This window comes from Xyrauchen texanus, chromosome 22 (assembly GCF_025860055.1).
Source record: "Xyrauchen texanus isolate HMW12.3.18 chromosome 22, RBS_HiC_50CHRs, whole genome shotgun sequence".
NCBI classification, from domain to species: Eukaryota; Metazoa; Chordata; class Actinopteri; order Cypriniformes; family Catostomidae; genus Xyrauchen; species Xyrauchen texanus.
Window position 1 is genome coordinate 37,994,421 of NC_068297.1, and position 23,882 is coordinate 38,018,302.

At 41.8% G+C, this 23,882-nt stretch overlaps 1 protein-coding gene across 1 annotated transcript; it reads left to right on the top strand.

Annotated features, from left to right (window-relative positions):
- The first annotated feature begins 842 nt into the window (after window positions 1-842).
- Window positions 843-20,107, top strand: qpct (glutaminyl-peptide cyclotransferase). The gene is made up of 7 exons (XM_052153030.1): window positions 843-997; window positions 11,882-12,028; window positions 12,411-12,692; window positions 14,527-14,694; window positions 15,452-15,551; window positions 15,972-16,088; window positions 19,233-20,107. Exons 1-7 carry the CDS (start codon window positions 896-898, stop codon window positions 19,406-19,408), a joined length of 1,092 nt encoding a protein of 363 aa, XP_052008990.1. The 5' UTR covers window positions 843-895; the 3' UTR covers window positions 19,409-20,107.
- The last annotated feature ends 3,775 nt before the right edge of the window (window positions 20,108-23,882 follow it).

The window sequence follows — 23,882 nt, forward strand, 5'->3', positions numbered from 1 at the left end:
CGTGCGCGTACCACCACGTGTGGCCCAATTACCACGTGATTACTACATTGCACCTTTGTATTTCGCACTATATTAATTTGATTTTATAACACACTAAATCTAATCACATTTATTTAGACAGGACTGAGTAGAATTGGATGTGTAAAGTGAGCATAAAACTCTGAAATATCAAGGCTATTGGCGTCTAACTGGAGGGTTGCAGTTTAATTCATAAACAGAATTACTAATTCTGAATTCTGATCATCATTGACTGTACAATTAGTGTTTTATAAATCGTCAATCGGTGAAAAACGTCTGCCAAATGGACAACCACGTGGCAGGATCACTACCAGCGTTTAAGGGGTAATAGTATTCATATTAATGGTATGGTATTTTATTGCACTAAAGATTGTGGTGATTTTTTTTACTCTTGTTTAGCGGTGCGGCTCCATATCTAAACATTTACCAATACCTTACATTCTTTACTTTTCATGCTTATAATGTTTGTTTTTGTTTTTAAGAAATATCGGTGTTAAATTATTTGTAACTGGGGGTTGGAAAATGTACTCTTTAAGTAGCAGAACTCTCGTCCAAGTTAACAGCTGGATCTTTGTTTTTAATCGGAGTCGATTATCTCATAAATATGAATGATTTCAAGCTGACGTTGCTTGGTAACCACCCTTGAGGTTGCGTTTACAATACTAAATATACATAAGCCAAGCCGTCGTCATAGTAGGTGCCCACTTGCTTATGTCTGCCCTTCAGCGAATCAGTCGCCGAACGTTTCGGAACTACTTTAATATTCATGAGCTAAGCCTTCACCATAGTAGGATTAGTGAATCGTTCTCTCACATGATCTGAGTGGAGTGTAGTAGGTCGTGCGGAGGATTGTACAGCACAGTTAATAACTGAAGAGATGGCCGCGTTCAAACGACACTTGAGGACGCGTCTACTGTCGTTGATCGCCATCCTAGCGACACTTACGAGATGCGACAGTGTTCCGTGGCAGGAGGAAAAGGTAGCTATCATGAATTGCAAAAGAAAATCAGCCTCTTAGCCATACAGTGTTTTAATTATTTGATTTTCATGGTAATGCAAGCCGTTGTTTTTTGTTTTTTTTCAGGATCATTCTCAGTATCGTTAAAGAGCTGTTTATCTCCTTGTGCATTCCTTACATATCTTGTTTAGACACTCCATAGTGCATTTTTCTGTCTTCTCTGCATACTTCATAACCCAATTCAATGTAGTTATTGATTTTATTTATTCATTCATTATTGATCTGTCATTCGTTTGTTTATTTATTTTATAATGGACTCCTATGACATTTCAAACGTATTACAGAAGTGTAACTGAGCTTACTGAATTAATAATTAATGAACTAAATTAATTTGCTCCATGGCATGCTTTCAATGATATTGTTTGGTCACTTCCATCTTGAGACTTTTAGACTTAAGTTCATGCTGCTCAGCTGGTCTCCTATTTTTCCGTTGCTATGGCAACAGGATCCTCATCATTGATCCATCAGTAGGAGATCTCTTTATTTATAGATTCTATTTATCTCTAGAATCATTTCATTCTGTTTAGTTCGTTTGGTGTGGGGTTGACCTCTCTTCCTACTGTAAAAAAATTAGGGAAGGGCATTTTGTATAATTTTGTAGTCGAGTACAGCAACAATATAAAAGTCATCAAAGACATCTGAATCCACTTTTTTAATGAAAGATTTGGCACTATGTATGCATACATTACATCTAGATTCAAAAATGACAACAACAAACAAAAATATACAAAACAGTTGCACTAACACATAGAAACATACATTCCAAGCCTTCTGAAAATGATTTAATAATTGTAATGTTATTTTAGGGGTATACCTTTAACAATGTAATGCATTAACAGCACCAACCAGTGCATTGAGTTGTAATGGCAAGATTTAGATCAGAGAAGCAGTTTCATTGTTCCCCTCGGCATGCAAATGAACACAAGATAAAACAAACTGCAATATTCAAGATGTGTTTTTACTAGTCGAACGTTTAAAGCTGAACAAGTAGACGATTAATCGATTACACTTCCATTCAGTACTCTGCCTCATTTGGCCCTAGAATTAGAAGTATGTTTATATTTTATGAAGCTACTATTGCACTAATATTTTCAGCATGTGATAATGTAGTTGAAAATCGCAAATTACATGGCAGATATTTTTTTACAAAATCTTAACTTCATAACAATTTTTGTTCTAGTCATTCTTTTTCATGCTTGTTGAAAACACAAAGGATCAATAATGTCTACACAAGAACACTTGGACTTTGAGACTAAACCAAAAACATGCATGTCTGTAGAAAATCAATAGAATGAGGGATCAAATGTGGTTGGTTGAATTTCTGGTTAGAGCAGAATTATTTTTACATTTCATCATCCAGCTTAAAACGTATTCATGAAACATAATAGAATCAAAAGCTGTTCAAGTGGTGCGTTATATATAATGTATGCATGTCCTGCAACTGTGTTTCTTTATTTCTTAAACCTTCTGTTGGCATGTATGGTTTAGTTTGAACACATAATTATGCACTAGACATGCAGTGTATAATTTCTCCTTTAAACAAGACTGCACTAGTTTGGCTGCAACACTGCAGTTAAACCAAAAGTATAATTACCAGATGTTTATCTGACTGTAATAAGAGTCATTCAGCATTCCATGTAAGTTGGGTTTTTCCTTCAATCTGTAACTCGAGTAAGAGTAGACATTGGCATATTATTAATTTAGAACAAAGAACATAACAGAGTTGTTTCATTCAAGTTGTTCATGTTACAGTCAGCTCAATTGTTGTTTCATATCAAAATAAAACAAAACAAATAGAATTTTCTTTAGTTTTGAATATCACAGTGTAACAAAGCACTTTTCCTGGGTTAAGAATCCAAGTAAATAATTGTTTAAAATTGCTAGTCTGGTTTTGGTTAAGGATATTAATTTATGTTGATTAATTAAGAGAAAAGTGTATCTTCCCTAGCTGAAAGGAATAGTTTACCCACAATTGAAAAGTATAGAAAGTTTATTAAAATTAAAATAAATTATTTCATCACCCTCATGTCATTTGAAATCTGCATTATTTTTTACTTTGAACACAATAGGAGATATTATGCAGAATGTTCTGACTGCTCATAAAATGAAAAACCTGCCCTCCACCGTAGTTCTCAAATGTCACACTTCCTAATCGGTAACAACACTCGTGAGGACCAATGATGTTTGGCATCATTGATGTCAAACTTGCCGCAATGTTTCAATGTGTGAAAATAATACAATTTGATATCTGTAATATGGTTTCACTTTTCACTAGTGGCAGTTTTAATTTCAGATATCTGGAATGTAAGAACCTTTTTAGTTATCTTTAATTACTCTTCAATTTATTGATATCTGAAATCCATTTCCAGATTTCTGAAATACCAGATCTAACATGTTGAAATGTACAGATTATTTAAAGAATTTTAAGGTTTTAATATCAGGAATGAATATTTGTAATCATAACAATGTCATTTTTTACTATTAAGAAGCACATTACTGTGTATTAAATGTGTAATAGCATGTTGAAAAGGAGTGAATGACAGATAATTACGGAAAGCCAAACTGACTTTTAATCATGTCCAGGATATGAATTTAATAGATATAAACAATTACATTTTCACTGGTTAAAATGGTAATTCAGTTATTATATTTGCACTTGTCAAACGTTAATTAAAGATTTTAAAAATGATGTTGTCACTCACTGAAATACCTATTCTTTTTCCGATTATTGATTCAGTCAAATGAAACAGAAAAGCAGACATTATATATATATATATATATATATATATATATATATATATATATATATATATATATATATATATATATCACCAAATGAACTTTTAACCCCCATTATTCCCTTTCCCCTCACAATACCCAACCCCACCCTGACCCTCAACAAATATCCCTGTGGTCAAACATGAGAATTATCAAAACAAAAAACATAACTAAAATACAGAGTCTGGGGCAAAATGAAATTAGAGTGTCCAATATGTCACACATCAAACTCTGAACCCTCAACCAAAAATCTTGGATTTTAACACACCACCAAAAAACATGGGTTGTGTCCCCATCTTCTGATTGGCATTGCCAGAACCTGGGTGTGACTTTAAGTCCAAGCCTTTACAATCTAGAGGGGGTCCAATAGAATCCATGTAAAATCTGAAATTGCACAAGGCGCACCCTTGCATCTCTAGATGTAGACTTGATGTTTTTAGAATCTTAGCCCACACTAACTTCTCCAATACCAAGTTGAAATCTTTCTCTCATAATCTTTTGAGAGAAGTTGAAGCTCCGTGCCCCAGACACTGTATTAGCAGAGAGTAATACTAATGCCTTGTGGCCTTTTTCAGAAGCAGTAATCACCACTCCCAGAGTGTCCGCCGCTCTAGGGGGGTGTATACTACTCCCAAAAATAATACAGAGCCATTAAATACACATTTACACAGCTGTAAATACCTGACGAATTGAACCCTTGGAATCCCAAAATGTTGAACAACATTTTCAAATAATTTCAACACTCCACTCTCACATAGGTCACCGAGCGTATTAACCTCCCTCACAATCCCCTTTGTCCAGCAGAAAGGGGACTTATTAATACATAATTTTGGGTTCAGCCAAATGCTCAAAGCAACATTTAAATAAATGTCTGAATTAAACCCTCTAGACACTTTTGTCCATACCATGTGCAAATGCGAGATAACTGGGTGTAACTTAACTTCTCATGTTTGTTTGATAGAAAGGCTTTGCAATGGTGAAATTGGGGCAAGAACTTCCTGTTCAATACAAACCCAGGGAGGGGCTCTCTCAGGTGAAAGTGACCAATGAGCCAAATGTCTGTTACCGAATGCATAATTAAAAAAAACAAAATCTTGGGTAGGACTAGCCTAGCCCACATTTGTCAGTTGGCCAATGTAATTTACTGAAGTGTAATCTGGGATGTTAGCATTCCAAATGAAGGACTTCTCTATGCTAACAAATTGCTTGAAATAAGTAAGGAGTATATCTATAGGGAGAGATTGTAGCAGGTAGTTGAATTTTGGAATACAATACATTTTAATAACATTAACCTTCCCAATCATACTTAATGCCCTTTTTGGGCCACTGGAAAGCACCAGGCTGAAAAGCAGTATGCAAAAGCTTATGCTTTTAACATCTAGCTGGGAAATTGGACAGTAACTCTTAGACTCGCTTGGATCTTTGTCCTTTTTAAGAATCAGACTGATCCGGGCTTTTGTAATGATTGGCAGAAGCTTTCCAATCTTTAATGATTCCGTATCAACTTCTAGCAAACGTGGAGCCAGTTCTGTAGCATAACATGTACAAAATTCAGTGGCAAAGCCATCTGGCCCTGGAGCCTTACCTGTAGGCAAGGCCTTAATTACCTTGCCAAGCTCCTCCAAGGTTATCTCAGAATCAAGATAATGTTTTGTTCAGTTGTCAGTTTAGGAAGTTCTTATGGTTCCTCAAAGTTTCTAGACAAAGCCGTGGAACTATAGAGATCAAGATAGAATTCTTTCAAAGCATTATTAATATCTATGGCCGAGGTAAATGTTTCATCACTAGCAGATTTCACTGAGGGAATGCTGGAAAAAGACTCTGTCTGTTTTATATATCTAGCCAGAAATTTCCCTGCCTTGTCCCCTGACTCAAAGCATGACTGTCTTGCCCTGAATAGCAAAAACTCCACCTTCCATGACAAAATAGTATTATATCTGTATTTCAATCAGATCAATTCCCTGAGGCCATTAGACGACATTCGGTGCTTCAGATCTGCCTGGGCACTTTAATATTCCCTTCCAATTCCACTAGTTCTTGTGCTTTGAATTGTTTTGGTGAATGAGGCATAATGTATTATCCAGCCACTAAGAACCACCATAAGTGCCTCCCAATCCACACCCACAGAGGATACACTGAGGACCAGTTAGTCTCCATATAGACATTGATTTCAGCCTTTAGCATTTGTTCGATTTCCAGTGTAACAAGGTTAATGTGGGAAAAGAGGAGACGGGATCTGATTGAAAATAAGTTGATTATAATATATACAAAATAATATTTAATAAAACAAAAATCCACACAACACAAACACGGCTGCTGCGTGTAGCTCTCTCTCTCTCTCTCTCGAACTGCCACATCCCAGTGCACTTATCCCTCTCCTCGGCTTATCAGCCCAATTGGGGGCCGGGCGTGCATAGTAACGGCCCGTCCCTCCTCCTTGTCACATCAGGATTTTGCAAATGGGATACATTAAAGCACCAACTATATGATTTATTTTTGTCCATATGTGGCAACACCTCTAAACACACCAGGGTGTGATCTGAGACTAAAAGGTTTCCAATTGAGCAATCAACAACAGATGCAATGAGGGACTTAGATATAATTTTTTTTTTTTAAATATGTTCAAGATTGTTACGTTCCCATGTTGTCTGCCCCGTGTTTTCTGTTTCACTCTCCACTGATCACGTTCCATGTCATGTTTTCCTTGTTGTCCGCCCCGTGTTTCACTGTCCTTTTATAAACTACATTTCCCACAATTCCCGACCTCCCTCACTGCCTGCACTCATCATTGTTCTCACCTGTGTCTCGTTAAGTCTTCATTGTGTCTGTGTATTTAACCCTGATTGTTTCTCCATTCCCCTGTCGGTCCTTGGTGTATGTGGATGCCTGTTTCCCGTCGATGTTACACCGTCTGTTAACTCTTCCATGTTTTTGTTTTACTGTTTCCCATCGTGGATGTTTTCTTTGTTTGTGTGTTTTCGTGTTGCCCTGTTATTCCAATAAAGTATCGCTGAGTTTAGATCCTCGCCCCTCGTCTGTCTTCCTGCTCACCTGCTCATCATGACAGAAGGACCGACCACAAAATGGATCTAGCAGCGGTTTTCACCGAACTGGCCCAGGCAAATTTGACCGTCCACAAGTACTCACGTCTATTCTCCACTGTCGCCATCCACACCGGGTTCGACGACGCTTCCCTGAAAACCCTCTACAGGGTCGGGTTACCATCATGCCGGCGGAGGGAAGCGCCGGAACCCGGAGATCACACGTGGAGGGAGTACGTGAGTCTCGTTCTGAAGGAACTCGCGGCCGAGGAACCACCCCTCTGGATTCCGGCTTTCGAGTCTGAGCCCGTGCCTACCCTGATCGTCGAGCCAGCGCTGCCAACTTCGTCCGCCCGGAGGAGGAGGAGAAGAAAAGCTTCCGCTCTCCAGCTCACGCCGGCCACGGTCAGCGAGCCAGCGCCCACGCCTGCCACGGTCAGCGAGCCTGAGCCCACGCCTGCCACGGTCAGCGAGCCTGAGCCCACGCCTGCCACGGTCAGCGAGCCTGAGCCCACGCCAGCCACGGTCAGCGAGCCTGAGCCCACGCCAGCCACAGTCAGCGATCCAGCATTGCCAGCCTCGACCGTCCCAGAGCCAGCACCTGTAGCCTCGACCGTCCCAGAGCCAGCGCCTGTAGCCTCGACCGTCCCAGAGCCAGCGCCTGTAGCCTCGACCGTCCCAGAGCCAGCGCCTGTAGCCTCGACCGTCCCAGAGCCAGCGCCAGTAGCCTCGACTGTCCAAGAGCCAGTGCCAGTAGCCATGACCGTCCAAGCGCCAGTGCCCCTCGAGCCTTCCAAGGCTCCGCCTCTCGAGCCTCTCGAGCCTTCCAGGGCTCCGCCTCTCAAGTCTCTCGAGTCTTCCAGGGCTCCTCCTCCCGAACCTTCCAGGGCTCCGCCTCTCAAGTCTCTCGAGCCTCCCGAGCCTTCCAGGGCTCCGCCTCCTGAGCCTCCCAGGGCTCCGCCTCTCAAGTTTCTCGAGCCTTTCAGAGCTCCGCCTCTCTCGAGCCTTCCAGGGCTCCTCTCGGGCCTCCCAGGGCTCCGCCTCTCAAGTCTCTCGAGTCTTCCAGGGCTCCTCCTCCCGAGCCTCCCAGGGCTTCGCCTCTCAAGTCTCTCGAGCCTCCCGAGCCTTCCAGGGCTCCGCCTCCTGAGCCTCCCAGGGCTACGCCTCCCGAGCCTCCCAGGGCTCCGCCTCCCGAGCCACCCAGGGCTCTGCCTCCCGAGCCACCCAGGGCTCTGCCTCTCGAGCCACCCAGGGCTCCGCCTCTCGAGCCACCCAGGGCTCCGCCTCTCGAGCCACCCAGGGCTCCGCCTCCCGAGCCTCCTAGGGCTCCGCCTCCCGAGCCTCCTACGGCTCTGCCTCCCGAGTCTCCTAGGGCTCCGCCTCCCGAGCATCCTGAGCCTCCCGAGCCTCCTACGGCTCCGCCTCCCGAGCCTCCCTCAGCTCTGCCCCTGAGGCTCCCACGGCTCCACCAACCACGGCTCCGCCTCCGGAGTCTCCCGAGCCTCCTACGGCTCCGCCCCCAGAGCCTCCCGAGCCTCCTAAAGCTCTGCCCCCAGAGGCTCCAGAGCCTACCAGGTCTTCGCCTCTGAAACCTCCTACGGCTCCACCTCAAGAGCCTTCCAGGCCTCCACCTCTAGAGCCGCCTACGGCGCCATCTCCCTCGCCTCCGCCTCCAGAGCCTTCCAGGTCTCCGCCCCTAAAGCCTCATACGGCGCCACCTTCCTCGGCTCCACATCCTAAAGTATCGCTGCGTTTAGATCCTCGCCCCTCGTCTGCCTTCCTGCTCACCTGCTCATCATGGCAAAGACTAAATCTTATGGACTGATGAAAAAAATATATGGTCCCTATCAAATAGGTTCAACAGTCTCCAAATATTTGTAAGACAAAGATTTTTACACATCCTGTGAAGCGTCAATGTTGCTCTAGGGGGCTTGCACTATTTTGCTTCACTATGATCTGAAGAGCTGAGTCCATCAAAAGATCAAAGTCTCCTCCCAATATTATATCATGAGGGGTGCCAGCGGCTTGCAACATCCTTTCAAGATCTATAAAAAAGCCCTGATCATCAAAATTAGGTGCATAAATATTAGCCAAAATAAGACTTTGTCTCTGAATTTCAGCTAAAACAATAATTACTCTTCCTAATTTACATTTGAATTGAATGAATGTTTACTTATCAGTGTAATGACTCCCCTGCTCTTACTGGAGCCAGCACTATAAATAAATGTCCACCCCATATTTTTTCAGATTTTTCAGCTTCCTGTGGTGAAAGGTGTGTTTGAAGAACCACTATATCATATTTCTTATGCTTAAGAGAAATAACCTTCCTTCTTTTTATATGGTGTCCCAACCATTCCCATTCCACGTAGAGAGAGACAATACACTCATATTGACATTTTGACATATAAGAAAAAATTGATTGTGTGTCAAAAACAAGATTATAAAGACCACATTCCAACATTAGTGCAACCATTACAACCCAAACATCCCCCTGAACCAAACAAACAGAAAATGTGCGCATTAACCACACGCACGACAGCTGCAATTGCCGTCCGTCTGTCCGAACTCAAACAGTCCATACACACCTACGAGAACCCCGCAACAACTTTGCCATTGGATTACTCAAGTCTGGTGTTTCTATACAAATTTTGTGAGACAGAATTACATGGCAAAAGATAATGTATAAAAAACTCCTACCAATAGGTGGAATAAACACAAAGAGTGTGTATATTCATCCATAAATCTGGCCTTCCGTTGATGTAAAAGTTTCTTGCATTCCTTGAATCGATCACGTTTCTCTCTTGTCTAGTTTGCAAAGTCTGGAAACAAGAAAATGCTGTGGACAGCCTTCCTTTACGCCTCGCGTAACAAAAGATCTTTATCGGATGATCTCAGAAATTTGGCCAGAATTGATCAGGGCCTGTCTCCCTCTGCGGATCGCCAAGCAGGAACCCTGTGAGCTCACTTGATTTCCAGCTTATGACCTGCTATGTCGAGCAAATTCGGAAGGAGCCCATCCAGGAATTTCACCATATCCTGTCCCTTTTCGCCCTCTGGAATTCCGACGATACAGATATTATTCTCCTGGCTAGGGTTCTCCTTGTCCTCCAACTTCTCCCAGACATGCTCCAAATTGACCTTGTTTGCTAGCTGATTAGCAGATAATTCCCTCTCTGATAACTCCAGGCAATTGATCTGTTTCTCGACATTCCCCACTCTTGTAACCACCTCAGTGAACTTCGCCTCCATGGCAGTGATCGATCAACATATCACAGCAAGATCCTCAAAGTCAGCAAAAACCTTCGTCAGCATTGCTGACATGTTCAGCATCTCTCACCGCATTTTCCACACTTACCAGACTAAATTGACTCCCAGGCTGCCAGCGTGCTCTGAGGCATCAGCTTGAGCACGTAAGTGTCTTTTTTGAATTTCTCCCCTTTTCACATCACAAGTCCTTGTGGTGGCGTAGTGAATCAATCCGGGTGGCGGAGGACGAATCTCAGTTGCCTCCGCGTCTGAGACTATCAATCCGGGCATCTTATCACGTGGCTTGTTGAGCGCGTTACAGCAGAGACGTAGCGCATGTGGAGGCCCACACAATTCCCTGCGGCATCTACGCACAACTCACCACGCGGCCTACCGAGAGCGAGTACCACACATTATAGTGACCACGAGGAGGTTACCCCATATGACCCTACCCTCCCTAGCAACTGGGCCATTTTGGTTGCTTAGGAGACCTGGCTGGAGTCATTCAGCACGCCCTGGATTCGAACTTGCGACTCCAGGGGTGGTAGTCAGCGTTAATACTTGCTGAGTTACCCAGGCCCCCACTTAAGTGTCTTTTAATGTCTCCAGAGCCTGAGGATTTTGAATTCTTTGACATATTGTCCTCCTAGAACAGTTATGGAATAGTGTATCGAATCTCACCGGTTTATGTCATTAAAAGTGTTAAAACTAGCAAAGTGTGTAGAGCTAGCCGTTCACACATCCGATCCTCACATGGCGTCACGTGACTCAGAAATACCCATTCTTATTTTTTAATTTTTTTATTTTTTTATTTCAAGTAGTAAAAACTGTAATTAATTAAGCATTTTCACTAATATGTATTCACAATGATCGTTCATTCCTGTGCAAAACACAATTACAGATATCTATATATAATTTCTTAAATTCCATATACACATATCAGCAATGTAATACTTACTAGTAAAAATTATATTTTTTTATATCAGTAATTAATTTGTGTTTAATTAAATGGTGCAAAAGTCTGTTTCTGAAATCAACAACTGAATAGCAACCAGTAAAACAAATTCCAAAAATGTTATATGTTTAATTTGATTTTCAGTAGTAACAATGTTAATTTCAGAAAGCTTTAATGTGATTGTATCTAGTACGAAAGCCTTTTATGATATTGTTATTTACTCTTAAATGTATTGATATTTGAAATCCTTTTCCAGATGTCTGAAATACTACATCTAATATGTTGAAATACATTTACAAATTTTAAAATTGAGCATTTTCGCTAGTTGAAATTCAGTTGTTGATATCAGAGATGGATATATATACTGGTAAAAATGTAATTACTGTTATAAAAATTATAATTTTTACTACCTACATACATTAGCTGATGGTAGGTATCTGTAATTGTGATTTGAACAGGAGTGAATGACAGATCATTGTGAAATTATACTATTGAAAATGCAATTACAGATATCAATAATTATCATTTTAAATAGTTTTTTTCAAGAGTGAATTGTTTTACTAGTGCAAATAACTGATATAAACATTAGCATTTTCACTAGTATAAATTCCATTGCTGATATCAACAATGGACAATTTTACTAAATTAAAATTTAATTGTTGAGATCTAAATGTTTAGTTTTTAAATGTTGAAAAGGCTTGCAATATTTTTGTCCTTTTTGGAGCTGGACAGCTCCTGGTCACTATATGTTTTTGTTTTTGTAAAACAGAGATTGTGAAAGTGGAGGAAGTACATGAGAGTGTAATCTTTTTCAATTCTCTTCAGCTGAAACATGAAGCAACCACACTGAGCTCTAGTGAACTGAGTAGTGTTTTAGCTCGTACTGATCTGGACCAGATGTGGCAGAAAGACCTGAAGCCCATGCTTGTCGTGCGGTACCCAGGCTCTGCTGGGAGCCAAGATGTTCAGCAGGTCAGTGTGTGTGTGTGCAGGTGGGTTTCGGTGGTATAAGTGGACATTTTTTAGGTAACAAACTGGTAATTACAAGGGTATTCTGCTATAAATGTGGTTTATGTGTACATGTCTAGTGACCCCATAATTCAAATAGTTAAAAATAAATGTACTAAACGATGTTTTTTTTCAAATGTTAAAATGCAGAAAGTTTTACTGAGGGTTAGGGGATAAAATCTGTAGTTCGTACACTATAAAAATAATTATGTCTATGGAGAGTCCTCATAAGGATAGCTGCACCAACATGTGTGTGTGTGCGTTCGTGTGTGTGCGTGCGTGCATGAAAGCTGAAAGCTGATTTTTAAACTCTACAGTGGATCTGAGTCTCTCTTTCTCTCTTTAGCATATCAAATCGACCCTCGGCTCACTAAAAGCACGGTGGGAAGTGACGGAAGATACCTTCTATTCTCAAACTCCTTACGGCCAACTTCCCTTCACCAACATCATTGCCACTCTCAACCCCGCTGCAAAGCGTCAGTTAGTGCTGGCCTGCCACTTTGACTCTAAATACTACCCTCCGCAGTGGGATGGCCTCGAGTTTCTCGGTGCTACAGATTCTGCTGTGCCCTGCTCAATGATTCTGGAACTGGCAAGATCACAAGATGATGAGCTGAATACTGTAAAGGTTTGGCAACTTAAAGATTAATTGATAATGGAAAGGATAAATCGATTTAAGATGGATACATGAAGTAAGGGCCACAGAAATTACGGTATACTGCCGTTTATTGTGTTTACTTTACCTCACACAATGAGCTTGTTTGCATGCACACAAATACGCTGATAACTCCCAAAAATCTGCTTATTTTAAAATCAGACCAAGCAAGAAATCCAAGTTTACATGAGATTTGAAATAATCAAGTTATTCTCTGCATTTGACAGAGTAATGGGCAAAAATCTACCCATTACGATTGGTTTGTTCTTTGGCCGTTTATGACCTTACACAAATAAAGTATTAATTGTTCATGTAAACTAATTAATTCTAGATTCAAAGTGTCTTTTTACTCAATGGTATGCTCTCAGCAACCACAAAACACACTGCGGTCAGTACAAATCAACTCTGTATGCAAGTAACTCTGTATTAAATGTACTTTAGGTCATTTTCTTTATTTACTTATTTTTATTTTAACTTGAATAGTTTGTCCATGGTTTCAAAATGGGGTCATATTAAACAACCTTTCCATGTTGGCATCTGTCTAATTTGAAGGATACATGAAGCATGTATCCTTCAAATTACATGTCAACAGACATATCACCCTGCAGCTCTCGCCTGGTTGTCCACTAAAGCTAAAAAGCAATGAGCCTGGCAAGTACATGGATGGGAGACCCTCCTGGGGTAAACTAAGTTTGCTGCTGGAAGTGGTTTTAGGGAGGCCAGCAGGGGGTGCTCACCCTGTGGTTTGTGTGGGTCCTAATGCCCCAGTATAGTGAAGGAGACATTATACTGTAAAAAAGCACTGCCTTTCAAATGAGATGTTAAACCAATGTCCTGACTCTCTGTGGTCATTACAAATCCCAGGGCACTTCTCATAAAGTAGGGATATAACCCTGGTATCTTGGCCAAAATTACCCCCATTGGCCCTTATCTATCATGGCCTCCTAATAATCTCCATCCCTGAATCGGCTATATCACTATTGGCGTTCTGGCGCACTCTGGCTGCTGTCTTATCATCCAGGTGGATGCTGCACACTGGTGGTGGTTGAGGAGATTCACCGTATACTATGTAATGTGCTTGAGTGCCTAGAAAAGTGTTATATATAAAAAGGTAAGGAATTATTATTTGATTAGCTTCTACCAAGTGAAAGATGAATTTGTGCCAACATATTGTAGAGCTTGATTGAATGCAAGACATTGATACATAGTCAACAACAAAAGATATGGTAAGCATGTTCTCCTTCCTTTTAAAAGTTAATTAGCCTTTTTAAATTGCTGTTCTAAAACTATGCATGATTATATGGTGAGTTGCATTTGATTATTTTCCCTTACACAAATTGAGAGTTCACAGCAAATTTGCTGTAAACTTTCCGCAAATTCGGCACCGATCATTTTCACATGCATTTGCGCTTTGGGGCAAACTTGTGAAAAAATGTCTATTGTTGCCAAAGGTTTGCCGGAGGTTCACCACTACCGGTGAATAGCTGCAAACTTCTGGAAAACATTTGCGGTGAATCACAAGCTCATTTGCATGTAAGAAAAATGGGCTGCAAATTTGCAACACGTTTGCTGCTAAAATGTTGCATTGTTTTTCCCTGCTGTCTGCAACCTTATAAGAACAGACCTATGACCCCACTAGTTTAGGTTCACTGCATTATTCACTACTAGTTTCGGTGAGCATAATTTCATGCCGAAAGTACTGGTCATGTGTTTATGTATTAATTTCAATTACTCTGTGCAGACAAATTGTGCTGAATGCTGTACTGTTACCAGTAGATGGCAGTGTTTATTGTGATTTTTCTGGCAGGACTCTGGCTCAGATCTATCTCTGCAGCTGTTGTTCTTCGATGGAGAGGAGGCACTCTACCAGTGGACCTCTGAAGACTCTCTGTACGGCTCCCGGCATCTCGCCCACAGGATGGCTACAACAGCACACCCGCCTGGAGCCACCAACACCAGCCAGATCGACAGCATTGTACTGTTCTCTTTGAGTGATTCTCAAATACAGTATAGTTGACATAAAGACAGACCAGCAGACTGTTCTAGGAATCCACTTGCTGCATCTTAATTAAAGTTGGAATTCCAGGTTCAATACAATTTAAGCTCAATCGACAGCATTTGTGTTATATTGTTGATTGCCACAAAAATACATTTAGAATCGTCCCTCCTTTTCTTTAAAAATAAATGCAAAAATTGAGTTACATTGTGGCACTTAACATGGAAGTGAATGGGGGCCAGTACTTTAAGGGTTTAAAGGCAGAAATGTGACGCATTTACATTTTTTCCATTACACTTACATTTATTCCATTGCTAAAACACAGTAATTACCAGGTACTAAATCTAACCTTAACCCATATTAAATACATGAAGTTACCTAATATTACTTAGTACTTTTTGGGTACTGCAAATAAACTGTGTATATATATATATATATATATATATATATATATATATATATATATATATATATATATATATATACTGTAATTATTATATTTGTACTAAGGCATGGGGGCTCACAAATTACACTGTTTCCTTAGTGACTCAAACAATATTCAAATTGACAGGAGAATTTGAATACCTCCTAAATTACATTATGTATGCAGATGGTTCATCATAGATATTGAGAATGTTGGGCTAATGGTTAAAGTCTTGAAACTAAAGCATGACAAAAATATTCACCTTTTTCATAAAATTTTTCTTCTCACTTTATTCATTTAATTTCTCATCAGGATCTATTTGTTCTGTTGGACTTGATTGGAGGTCCTAATCCTCGCTTCGGTAATCAGCTCTCCAGGACGACCCGATGGCTTTCCAGACTACAGAATATCGGTTGGCATTATAATGCTCTGTTTTCACTTGAGTGTTACATCCTTTTCCTTTAGAGTAATTTAGTTGGGTTTTTTATATGTTTTTTTATTTTAATGGATTAGTCCGAACAGCCAGAATCTCATTTGACAATCAAATGTCGATCCTAAAACTAACTTCAGTTCAGGCCATGACATTTATAGTTTCAAGTGTTCCTCTCATACTTTATATTACATCTGAATAGAGGTCTTCCTTCAAACCAAAATGCTGAATTATTTACAGGATGTGGGTTCAGTCCGTCATCCCTGCATGCCTATAAAAATATCTCGACTTGACATGATCATGTTTCTGGTGATTTCAGGAGAATAAATGAATATACTAAAGTGATGTTGAAGTAGTGGAAGTATATAGTTTGTCACCCTCTTTATTTTTTACTTTATCTAGAGCGTCGGCTGCATGCACTCGGCCATCTAGAGAATCACCCTAATGAGGTTCAGTATTTCTGGCCTGGCCTGCATGTGGGTCTAATACTGGATGACCACATACCATTCCTCAACCAAGGTAAATGAATAAATTAACAATGTAATAGCACTTTGCACTAATAGGGTACTTAAAGAAAAAAGTGAGGCACAGATTTGTATTTATTTTTGTTTTAAATTTTTTTGTGAGAACTACAGGTCCTTCTCAAAAAATTAGCATATTGTGATAAAGGTCATTATTTTCCATAATGTAATGATAAAAATTAAACTTTCATATATTTTAGATTCATTGCACACCAACTGAAATATTTCAGGTCTTTTATTGTTTTAATACTGATGATTTTGGCATACAGCTCATGAAAACCCAAAATTCCTATCTCAAACAATTAGCATATCATGAAAAGGGTCTCTAAACGAGCTATTAACCTAATCATCTGAATCAACTAATTAACTCTAAACACCTGCAAAAGATTCCTGAGGCTTTTAAAAACTCCCAGCCTGTTTCATTACTCAAAACCGCAATCATGGGTAAGACTGCCGACCTGACTGCTGTCCAGAAGGCCATCATTGACACCCTCAGGCAAGAGGGTAAGACACAGAAAGACATTTCTGAACAAATAGGCTGTTCCCAGAGTGCTGTATCAAGGCACCTCAGTGGGAAGTCTGTGGGAAGGAAAAAGTGTGGCAAAAAACGCTGCACAACGAGAAGAGGTGACCGGACCCTGAGGAAGATTGTGGAGAAGGACCCGATTCCAGACCTTGGGGGACCTGCGGAAGCAGTGGACTGAGTCTGGAGTAGAAACATCCCCGCATTCCCCAGGTCAAGCCACTTTTGAACCAGAAACAGCGGCAGAAGCGCCTGACCTGGGCTACAGAGAAGCAGCACTGGACTGTTGCTCAGTGGTCCAAAGTACTTTTTTCGGATGAAAGCAAATTTTGCATGTCATTCGAAATCAAGGTGCCAGAGTCTGGAGGAAGACTGGGGAGAAGGAAATGCCAAAATGCCTGAAGTCCAGTGTCAAGTACCCACAGTCAGTGATGGTCTGGGGTGCCATGTCAGCTGCTGGTGTTGGTCCACTGTGTTTTATCAAGGGCAGGGTCAATGCAGCTAGCTATCAGGAGATTTTGGAGCACTTCATGCTTCCATCTGCTGAAAAGCTTTATGGAGATGAAGATTTCATTTTTCAGCACGACCTGGCACCTGCTCACAGTGCCAAAACCACTGGTAAATGGTTTACTGACCATGGTAGTACTGTGCTCAATTGGCCTGCCAACTCTCCTGACCTGAACCCCATAGAGAATCTGTGGGATATTGTGAAGAGAAAGTTGAGAGACGCAAGACCCAACACTCTGGATGAGCTTAAGGCCGCTATCGAAGCATCCTGGGCCTCCATAACACCTCAGCAGTGCCACAGGCTGATTGCCTCCATGCCACGCCGCATTGAAGCAGTCATTTCTGCAAAAGGATTCCCGACCAAGTATTGAGTGCATAACTGAACATAATTATTTGAAGGTTGACTTTTTTTGGTATTAAAAACACTTCTTTTATTGGTCGGATGAAATATGCTAATTTTTTGAGATAGGAATTTTGGGTTTTCATGAGCTGTATGCCAAAATCATCAGTATTAAAACAATAAAAGACCTGAAATATTTCAGTTGGTGTGCAATGAATCTAAAATATATGAAAGTTTAATTTTTATCATTACATTATGGAAAATAATGACCTTTATCACAATATGCAAATTTTTTGAGAAGGACCTGTATTATATGCAAAAAAAACTATGTTACTACACAAAATTAACTTAGCCTGAAATGTAGATGTTTTAAACGCATCTAATGTCTGTCCCACATTTTGTGTGCAACCCTGTTACTGCATGATTTTTCCCATTAAAAATATAACATTCCTTAAAACTGTAACTTCAATGTCATTTGGATCCTTTAGCAAGAAAGTAAAGAATAATTAATCCCTTTTTCTTTTTTTTATCCTATTTTTCACTCAAAATATGGTGTTGACTGCATTCTACAGAGCCCCTTCAGGGACATTAATAGAATTTATTTCTGAAATAGTTTTGTGTTCCTCCGCAATATTTTTTGAGGTTACTTGCAATTATTTTGGTTTCCCAATAAATTCATTATTAAATGAACCATGATTTTACTACAGTAATTATGTAGTACCCATATAGTAACCATTGTTTTTACTATAGTAATATTGTAGTAACCATGACTGTAGTAACCATGGGTAATCTTGTGGTTACAATGGTTTTACTACAGATATCATGGGTAAACTATAGTTACTGTAGTAAAACCATGATTCATTTTCATAAGGGTTAGCCATGGTTTTATTACAGTGATCATAGCTAAACTTTGGTATTTGTAGTAAAACTATAGTAACCACAAAATTATGATTTTGTTACCATTTTTATTTGATTTTATTACTAGTTTTCATGTTGTTGTTTTAGCCTTAATAAGCTTACAATGGTTTCACTGCCAATTTCATGGTTAAAATATGGATACAATAGTAAAATCTTGGTAAATTTTGTGTTTACTATGGTTTTACTACAAATCCAATAGTTACTTTATTGTGAGTGAACCCAAAACAAATGCCCTCCCTGTCCTTCTATGGAGATCCGTAGTGTTCAACCATTCAGCCATGTTACCAAAAGTATTGCAAGAAATAATGGTTGAAAATGTTACATTTATGGGAAACAAGTTTATCGGTAATAATAAACCAACATTTGGTCCTATACTAGTTAGCCCCATAGTAAGAAATAGATTTTGTCTTTATTTTTAATTAATTTTGATGTTTATTTAATGTTTGTTGCTATAAATCAACAAAAATCACACAAATCATGGGTTTAAACTGTATGTAGATTCAGTGTCCCAAATGTGGTTAAAAAGGTTTATGTAAAATTAATAGAAAATAAAATTACTGTTATTGTATCATTTTGACTTTGACCTCCTGAAGTTGGAGGTTTTATGAATACTTTTTTCAACTTTTTCATGCATTGAAATTATTTTTGGAAAATAAGGAATGTTAACTTGATTTAAAAATATAAAAACATCTTCAGTTTTTAACCTTATTTTTTACCCTAATTGTGGAAAGTGTTCTAATACTGTATCCTTACTGGGATTTGTGGATGTTAATATAAAAAAAAATGCATATGAAATTGAGGTGATCCTTATGTCAAGAATGTATATTTCACTTTATATCCCTCTGCACTCACAGGGGTTCAGATCCTCCATCTGATTTCCACTCCTTTTCCTGCGGTGTGGCACACCTTTGATGACAATGAGGAGAACCTGGATCGTACCTCTATCAGCAATCTCAACAAGATCATGCAGGTCTTTGTTCTCGAGTACCTCAACAAGAAAATCCAGAACCCTGCCCCTGAAAACACCTAATGTTCAGTTACTTTTTTGCCAAAACATTAATCAACCATGACAGTCCTCTTACTGAAAAGCACAGTAAATTCTGAATCATTTGGTGTTCCAAATTACCCAGGTTCACCAATTCCAGGGTTTTCACTGTATTTGTGTCTTGCATTATCGATTTCCATCACACATTTACATGATCCTGTAAATCTTCTGCTAGTTCTTGTGTAAATATTTTGAATGTGCAGCCAGATGCACTTAGGTGTGCTGTTACTAGGACTGATATAATTCAGAAGACATTTGAGCGGTTCAGGAGCAGATTTACTCGGTTGAATGTGTGTTCAGCTACGGTGTTTTCTCAATGTCCTCTTGCTTTCTGGAAGCTCAGTTTGTGCTCAGCATGTCACTTTGCCACAGAGGGCCAGTGACAAAAGGTAGAACTTAATATTAAAAACAACATTTTGGCAGTCAATATATCTTAATTCTAGTGGGGTAGACAAATAAATAATGTAGTTTATAGTTTGTAGGCTTTATCACTTTAAATGTACAGTAATCAAGAAACAGTGCTGGCGTGATTCTTCATACTGCTGCTATTGTTATGTCTCACTGATCGTTGGGTTCTAAAAGCTTTTACTGTCACATTTAACATGTATCAATTTTAGATAGCTGTTCATAGCAAAAAGTCAAATAAACACTTTACAAATCTGTGCTTTTATCAATCATTAGTTCATTCATTTATTAATAAACAGCTGGGGTCCAACTCATGTAAATCTTAAAACTTCATACATTATTAATAATATAGGTTTTTTTTTTTTTGTTTTTACTTTTACATATTTTGACCTTGATGTAGTGTCCTGAAATGCAACATTTTATAATTCTTGTATATTTATCATACAGTACGTTTAGTTTTATGAGTTCTTTGAGAAGATGTGAATACATGAAGACATGCAATATACAGTACTTTTTGTACTTTAAAAAATTCATTTATCTTTACACAAGACTATTTAACCCTCAGAGATCCAGCAAAGCAGAACATTTGTTTAAAGCTATAAAAGATCATATTTTCATTAAATATGGGTAAAAACTACATACAACATTAGCTGACACTGAATTGTATCACATCAACAGGTTTCGAGGTAATAGATATTTATTTATTTTTTTGCAGCTTGCTTAAATCACACAAAAATGTCATGGCTAGATAACACAGTTGCAAACATATTGGTACAATTCATCAATTTTCCAAGTGTTTGACTTGCTTTTTTTTCTCAATTACAATTGTTTGTTGGGAAAAATCTAATTTCTTGAATTTGATACCATTTTTCTAAGCGATGCAATGCTGAGTGTAGCGGTCAAAATTTTACATTGGAGCTTATTCAATTAATCGATAAACTATTCCAAATGCTTTTCAGTTGTTTTCTGTGCTGATCCGTCATTAAAAAATATTTGTTTTGTTTGGTATTCATGGTATATTAGATATACTGCATTATACATAGATGTTTTTATTATTTTCACCATTATCACTAAATATATCATCAATATCAATAGTCCTCAGAAAACAGTGGTGACAATTGTAACCCCAAATGCCTAAAAATTGGGTACTGTCACGATTACCTGTTGTCTGCCCTGTGTATCACGTTTATGTCATGTTTTCTTGTCTGCTCCGTGTTTTCCACTTCACCCGTCACCGTTCACGCTCCATGTCGTGTTTTCCTTGTTGTTCGCCCCGTGTTTCACTGTCCTTGTCTAAACTACATTTCCCACAATTCCCGGCCTTCCTCTCTGCCTGCACTCATCATTGTTTTCACCTGTGCCTCGTTCAGTCTCCACTTTGTCCGTGTATTTAAACCCTGGTTCTTTGTTCAGTCTTTGTCGATCGTTGTTGAGAATGTTACGTTTCACGTTCATGCCTCTGTCAGTGTATGCTACCTCTTTTTTAGAGTTAGTTCGTTACCGTTCGATTCGTTGATTCGTTCGTTACCGTTACGTTCATGCCTCTGTCAGTGTGTGCTACCTCTTTTCGTGTTCGCTCGCTCGCTCGTTCGTTCGTTCGCTCGTCTCGCTCGTTCGCTCGCTCGTTCGCTCGCTCGAGGATTACCCTGCTGTTCGTGGATGTTAGTCAACTCGTGTTCACCCGTGTGTGAGTTTGTGTTTGTTTACTTTTCCCCTCGGAGACCTTTTTTTTGCTCCAGTGTTTGTTTAATGTTGATATCGTGTATGGTTTCTTGTCATGCCTTTGCCCCGGTTTCCTGCCCATCGTGTTTGTTCTCCTAGCTGTGTGTTCTGTTGTTTGATAGTTAGTTAGTTTTTCCCATCGTGGACTTTCCTTTGTGTTTACCTTTTTGTTAATATATATATTAAACTGCGTGTGGATCCTAACCTTCTGTCTGCCGTCCCCTGATTACCCACACCGTGACAGAACGATCGACCACACATGGATCCAGCAGCCTATTCGGCGAATTATCGGCTCCTTTGCCTCAAGCAGGGGGACCGCCCTTTGGAGGACCACATCCAGGACTTCCTTCACCTGGCAAGCGTCTCTGACTTCCCGGACCCAATCCTGGTGAGCTTCTTCAGGGGCAATCTGAACGCCTCACTGAGGGAGCGGTTGCCACCGGCAACGCACGAGTGGACTCTCTGCGGCTTCATAGAGGTGACTTTGCGGGTCGGCGGATCGCTGTTAACCGTGGGCGACGCTGAGGAGGACCCTACCTCTCCTCCCTCAGTGGTGAATCTCCAGTCGCCCATGGCGCTTCTTGTCACGCCACCCCCATCTGTAAGCGAGCTCCCCTCCTTGCCAGTCGCCCTCCACGAGCCAGCGCGGTCCACTTCGTCTGCCCGGAGGAGGAGAAGACGGGCTTCCGCCTCCCGGCCCACGCCTGCCTCGGTCTGAGAGCCAGAGCCCACGCCTGCCCCGGTCTGCGAGCCAGACCCCTCGCCTGCCCCGGTCTGCGAGCCAGAGCCCACGCCTGTCACCGTGAGCGAGCCAGAGCCTCCGCATGTCACGGTGAGCGAGCCTGCGCCCACGCCGGCCACGGCCAGCGAACCTGAGGCCACGCTGACCAGGAACAGCATCCCAGCTTCGCCAGTCGCATCAGCCCGGAGGAAGAGGAGAAGGGGAAAGGTCTCTGCTCTCCAGCCTCTGCCTGCCGCAGCCCCGTGCCCTAAACCCCTCTTGGCTCTGCCCTCAGCGTCCAGCGAGCCCAAGCCCACGCATGCCACGGCCAACCAGCCAGAGCCTGATGCCCCAAATGTCAGAGAGCCAGCACCTGTAGCCTCGACCGTCCCTGAGCCAGCGCCTGTAGCCTCGACCGTCCCTGAGCCAGCGCCTGTAGCCTCGACCATCCCTGAGCCAGCGCCAACAGCCATGACCGTCCCTGAGCCAGCGCCAGCAGCCATGACCGTCCAAGGGCCAACGCCTGTAGCCAGGACCGTCCAACAGCTTCCGCCTCCCGAGCTTTCCAGAGCTCCGCCTCCCGAGCTTTCCAGAGCTCCGCCTCTCGAGCCTTCCAGAGCTCCGCCTCTCAAGCCTCTCAAGCCTTCCAGAGCTCCGCATCTCAAGCCTTCCAGGGCTCCGCCCCTCGAGCCTTCCGGGGCTCCGCCTCTTGAGCCTCCTACGGCTCCTCTCCCAGAGACTCCCGAGCCTACGGCTCCGCCTCCCGAGCATCCTACGGCTCTGCTCCCAGAGACTCCAGAGCTTGCTACGGCTCTGCCTCCCGAGCCTCCCACGGCTCCGCCTCCCTAGCCTCCTACGGCTCTGCTCCCAGTGACTCCAGAGCTTTCTAGGGCTCCGCCTCTCGAGCAACCTACGGCGCCACCTTCCTCGGCTCCGTCTCGTGAGCCTCCCATGGCTCTGCCTCCTGAGCCTCTCACGGCTCCGCCTCCTGAGCCCCTCGAAACTTCCTCGGCTCTGCCTTCCTCGGCTCTGCCTCTTGAGCCTCCCTCTGCTCTGCCTCTAGAGCCTCCCACGGCTCCGCCCCCTGATCCTCCAGAGGTTTCCATGGTTCCGCCTCCTGAGGCCCCAGAGCCTCCCTCAGCTCAGCCTCCTGAGCCTTCAGAGCCTCCCTCAGCTTCGTCTCCAGAGCCCCTCGCAGCTTCGCCCCCGGGAACTGTCCCTGTCCTGAGGCCGCCTCCCAGGCCTCCTGGACCTGTCCAATGGCCGCCTCCCAGGCCTCCTGGACCTGTCCCTGTCTCGTGGCCACCTCCCAGGCCCCCTGGACCTGTCCCTGTCTTGTGGCCACCTCCCAGGCCTCCTCGAACTGTCCATGTCCTGTGGCCACCTCCCAGGTCCCCGGAACAGGCCCCTGCTCTACGGCCATCTCCCAGGCCTCCTAAATCTGTCCCTACCCGGTGGACGTCCCCCGGGCCACCTGACCCGGTTCCCTGCACACACCCCCAGAGACTGCTTGCCTGCCCTCTCGGCCTCCCTGGTCTGCCTGTCTGCCCTTTGAGCTCCCATGGACTGTCTCATCTCCCCTTTTGCCTCCTTGGACTGCCTAATTTCCCC

Bases quoted from the DNA above. Each gene is read 5' to 3' on its own strand.
- qpct (XM_052153030.1), top strand. From the start codon at position 896: ATGGCCGCGTTCAAACGACACTTGAGGACGCGTCTACTGTCGTTGATC. The intron at 998-11,881 runs GTAGCTATCATG...AATTCTCTTCAG, and splicing joins TTCCGTGGCAGGAGGAAAAG to CTGAAACATGAAGCAACCAC. The intron at 16,089-19,232 runs GTAAATGAATAA...CTGCACTCACAG, and splicing joins CATACCATTCCTCAACCAAG to GGGTTCAGATCCTCCATCTG.